General features: G+C 42.7%; 1 protein-coding gene across 1 annotated transcript in view; it reads right to left on the reverse strand.

The window, feature by feature from the left end:
• Window positions 1-5,000, reverse strand: part of LOC119598025 — a 30,505-nt gene that overhangs the window by 16,096 nt on the left and 9,409 nt on the right. Inside the window, exons 5-6 of the mRNA XM_037947669.1 lie at window positions 3,817-3,984; window positions 1,760-2,629 (exon numbers count right to left, since the gene is read on the reverse strand). Coding sequence (XP_037803597.1) covers window positions 1,760-2,629; window positions 3,817-3,984 — 1,038 coding nt within the window. The remainder of the gene's footprint in view (window positions 1-1,759; window positions 2,630-3,816; window positions 3,985-5,000) is intronic.

A 5,000-nucleotide genomic window follows, 5' to 3' on the forward strand; every position in this document is an offset into this window, starting at 1 on the left:
TAGTGGGGGTGTGTTGGTGGTGTTATTGGGGATGATGATGATGGCGATGATAACAGTAATAATAATGATAACAATAATAGTACCGTCAACAACAAAACGATGATAATAATAATGATGATAATAATAATAATAATAATAATAATAACGGTAATAGTAATATTATCAATCATCATTAGTATTACTTTTATTATTATTATTACTACTATCATCATTATTATTACTATCATCATTATTTAACATTTTGATTGTTGTTTATGTTGTTATTATTATTATTATTATTATTATTGTTATCATTACTATTATCATTGCTAATGTTGTTATTATTATCATTAATTATCCTTATCATTATTATTACTATTGTACTTATCATTATTACTATTACTATCATTAATATCCTTATTATTCCTATTATTATTATTACTGTTATCATGATTATTATAATTATTATTACCATTATTATTATCATAATTATTTGTATTGTCATTATTATCATCATTCTAACTATCATTATCACTATTATTATTATTAGCATTATTATTACTGTCATTAATGCTGTTATCATTATCATTATTGTTATCATTTTCATTAGTAGTAGGAATAGTACTGCATCATCACCATCATTAATATCATCATAATCATTATTGTTAAAATCACCATTATCATTCTTTTACCATAATGATTATCATATTTACTATCATTATCACCATTATAAAAATCATCACCCTTGGTCTTATGATTATTATTGCATTTAGTATAATCGTTACCTTTATCATTTTTTATTATAGATGCAATTGTCATTAATGATAGTAAATAACTTATATTGACAATATAATCATTATTGTCATCATTACCATTCTGGCTATATTCCAGTCTTATAAGTTAAAGTTTTATATTGTTTTAATTATATAAAGATAGCGAGTCTGGTGTGCAATGTGTGTGTGTGTGTGTGTGTGTGTGTGTGTGTGTGTGTGTGTGTGTGTGTGTGTGTGTGTGTGTGTGTGTGTGTGTGTGTGTGTGTGTGTGTTTACAGACAGAAATATCAATGTAACATGCTTGTTTAACGCATCGCCTAATAATCATGAAATTCCTCAAATAAAGAGAGATGAAGGAAAAGAAAAGAAAAGAAAAATTATCACTGTGTTATCATGCATCGTGGCAAGACATGGAAAGCAATTCTTTGTGACAGAAATATCATGGAAAAAAATAATTTTAAAAAGTTTAACATGGAAGTACCGCGCCCCCAAAATGCGTTCGCGTAAGTGAATCCGGTACATCGAATCCAGTCTGACCATTTACGCGAACGCATCTCTCACATGCTCCCTTCCTTGTGGATTTATGGTTTCTCATTATATATTGCAGACTGGTTATTTAGATTTTTTGTTACTCACACTTTTAAACATATCAAGCACTGAAAACTACGCTGGACGATTGAGAGAAAAATGGCATTCATATAAATACATATTGTTATTATCAGCATTATAATGATAATGATTTTTTTATACACGAAACTCAGGAAACAAATCGTTGAAAGTGGGAAAAAAACGGAAATGACATTATTCTTCCTCACACCCTTGAGTATCCTCAAAAAACTGTCTAGTGTCTTTTGTATTTACTCTCTCCTACTCACTTATTTCTCTTTTCTCGTTCGTTGTCACAGTAAAAAGGGGGAAACAATGAAAAGGCTGATGGCCTCACTAGGTAGACAGGAAACAAGCGGCCCCTGCGAGCGGCTCAGCGCGGGGCCTGGGCGCGCACTCACCATGAGCATGTCGGCGACCTCCTCGCGCAGGTTGACGATCTTGCCGTTCTTCACGACGCAGGTGGGGACCTTGGCCAGGAAGTCCTCGACGGACGTCCTCCTCTTCCTGAGGCTGTCCATGTCGTAGGGGTCGGCGCCCATCACGCCCAGGCTGCCCCGCCGCAGCTGGTTGCCGTTGGTGTCGAAGGTGTCGTCGTTGAGGAGGAAGGCCGTGCGGTTGATGCGGTTCCACTCCAGCGGGTGCTTCGAGGTCATCCTCCGCCCGAGGTCGAGGTCCAGCGTCGTCCGCGCCAGCTCGCTGCTGCGGCGGCACTCGGACCCGCGGCGGCACTGGTGCGTGCGGTGGTCGGAGCCGCGCCGCGACTCGCTCTCCCGCCGCCCCTCGCGCCGCATGATGGGCACGCCCGCCGCCGGCGCCTCCGTCGGCCGCCACAGCTCGCTGCCCCGCCGCCCCAGCTCGGTCGAGCGCCGGCCGGAGTCGCTTCCGCGCCTGCCCACCTCCGCCCGGCTGCCCCCGCCCTCGCCCTCGGACTTGTCGCTCCCGCGCTGCAGGGAGTTCCGCCGGCTGCTCACGTCGCTCGACTCGCTCCGATAGTCGACGTCGGGACAGAGGTGCGAGGAGTCGCCGCCGGGCTCAGCCCCCGCCGGCGCCGCGGGCGCGGCCTCGGCGGGCACGGGCGCGGCCAGCTCGCCCGGGCGGGGGTCCGTCTCGCTGCTGCACATCATGGAGGTGACGGAGGTGAGCGAGGAGCCCGTCGGGAGCGAGTCGGAGGCCGTGGCTAGGCGCGGCTTCGGGGGCACGGGGGGGCGGCTGCTGCCCTTGCGCCGCGAGGAGTTCGGCAGGAAGATCACCTGCCGCTTGTCCCGTACCTGGGGGCAGGGAGGGGGGGGTCAGCGCAAGCGCTCGAATCATGCGGTCTAATCTTTCTAATCACTCAATTCTAATCACTCAATTAATCTGATTATTCTAAAAAAATAATCATACCAGTAGATTCTAATAAATAATTGCACCTAATTATCCTCATCCCACTATTCATTCAATTAGATTCGAATCTCCACTTCTAATCGCACATCCATCCCTTTCATTCTAATCATATCTAAACGCTCAAATCCCTGTCTCGAATCATTCTTATCATTCCAATCATTTCCATTCACTCTCACTTTAACCCGAAAGCTCTTCGGAACATGTCTCAACTTGCGTCAAAGATCTAATCACAAATCCTAATCACTCGAAACACTAATATCAATTATCTATTCCTCCTCCTCTTCCTCACGCTAATCAGCTCGGTAAATTCTAATGAACTTTTACTATATTCTAATCACCAATCCTAACGATCTAATGTTCCTTTTCCTAGTTTCTAATCACTAATCCTAACGATCTAATCCTACTTTTCCCAGTTTCTAATCACCGATTCTAACGATCTAATCCTCGTCCTCATCCTCACGCTAATCACCTCGATGGATTCAAACCTAACAAATCACCCCCACTCATTCCTAGCAATCCTACTCCTCCCCACTCATTCCTAGCAATCCTACTCCTCCCCAACTCATTCCTAGCAATCCTATTCCCCCCCATTCATTCCTAGCAATCCTACTCCTCTCCACTCATTCCTAGCAATCCTACTCCTCCCCACTCATTCCTAGCAATCCTACTCCTCCCCACTCATTCCTAGCAATCCTACTCCTCCCCACTCATTCCTAGCAATCCTACTCCTCCCCACTCATTCCTAGCAATCCTACTCCTCCCCACTCATTCCTAGCAATCCTACTCCTCCCCACCATACTCCTCCCATCTTCCTAGCAATCCTACTCCTCCCCACTCATTCCTAGCAATCCTACTCCTCCCCAATCATTCCTAGCAATCCTACTCCTCCCCAATCATTCCTAGCATTCCAGCCATTCCCGTTCCTCCCTCATTCTCCTCACCCCCCCCCCTTTCCCTCCCGCAATCATTCCTAGCAATCCAACCATCCCCACTCCCCCCCTCCCCAGCCCCCTTATCAATCATTCCCAAGCACTCGAACCTATTTCAAACCTATTCCTATTCCATCCCTCACCTTGATCGGCACGCCCTCGGGATAGACGGCCTGCAGCTCGGAGGGGAAGAAGCCATCAAGGATGTCCTGAAGGAACTGCCTCGTCTTCACCGCCTCGAAGCTTCTGAAGCCTCCGTCGTTCACCACGATCCCGTTCTTGTAGAGGGTCAGCTGCAGACTCTCGCCCACCTGTTGTAGGAGGGTTGTGGAGGTTATGGAGGGCGTTTCAGGGAGGTTGTTGGGTTGTGCGAGGTTGTAAAGTGCGTTTCGGGAATGGTTTTCATGGTGGAGGTTGTGAAGCGTGTTTAGGGTTGGATTTTGGGTTGTGCGTGGTTGTGGAGTGTGTTGGGTTGTGGATAGGTTCGTGAAGGAAAAAAGGGGTTGTATTTGAAGATGTATTTTACCTGTTGTGATTCTGTAACCATGTTGTAGCGTTATTTTTTTTTGTCGTTACTGTATTTTAGGGGTTGTGACCGGTTGTACTGTATTTTGCATGATTACTATAGACCTGTTATATTGGTTGTGATCACTACAAGGTTGTATAATAACTGTGATTTTTAAATAAATTATAATTAGCTGTATTATTTGTTGACCTCACTGTATTTTAGTTGTTTTAACCTACTGTATTGTATTTGTTGTCGTTATCACACATCTTTTACATTTGTTGTGATCCTTAAGAGAGTTGTAGAAGGTTGTATCAAAATCTTTGTAAATGTGTTGTAAATTTTCACCTGAATTATATTTGTTGCAATCGATGTGCAGTGGTTGTGGCTATGTTTGTGTTATTTTTAGCATGATTATTTACAGAATTATCAGATTGTATCATATCGACTGCGACCTTGTTAGTGCGTTGTCTGTGATACTGTATGACAATTGCTTAATCGATGATGATACAGAAAATAAATATATATCCATAATTTCCACATATTTCAAGCAGTATAAAAAAACAATAGTGCAATAAAAAACAACAACTTAACGTCAATAAAATACAATATCTAAAGATCAAAATTGCAAAATATTTTATGACAATTCTAAAAAGATTTCTTAATATAATAAGAATCTGTAAGATAGAATAAAAAAGAATGAAATGGCGTGAAAACATAACCAATGAAAAATATTATGAAGAATACAAATAATCAGCAACAGTACCATTCAACACCAAAAATCATTGAAATTAGTTATGATTCAGGACTAAAATTACCAAC

This window comes from Penaeus monodon, chromosome 40 (genome assembly GCF_015228065.2).
Source record: "Penaeus monodon isolate SGIC_2016 chromosome 40, NSTDA_Pmon_1, whole genome shotgun sequence".
Taxonomy (NCBI): domain Eukaryota; kingdom Metazoa; phylum Arthropoda; class Malacostraca; order Decapoda; family Penaeidae; genus Penaeus; species Penaeus monodon.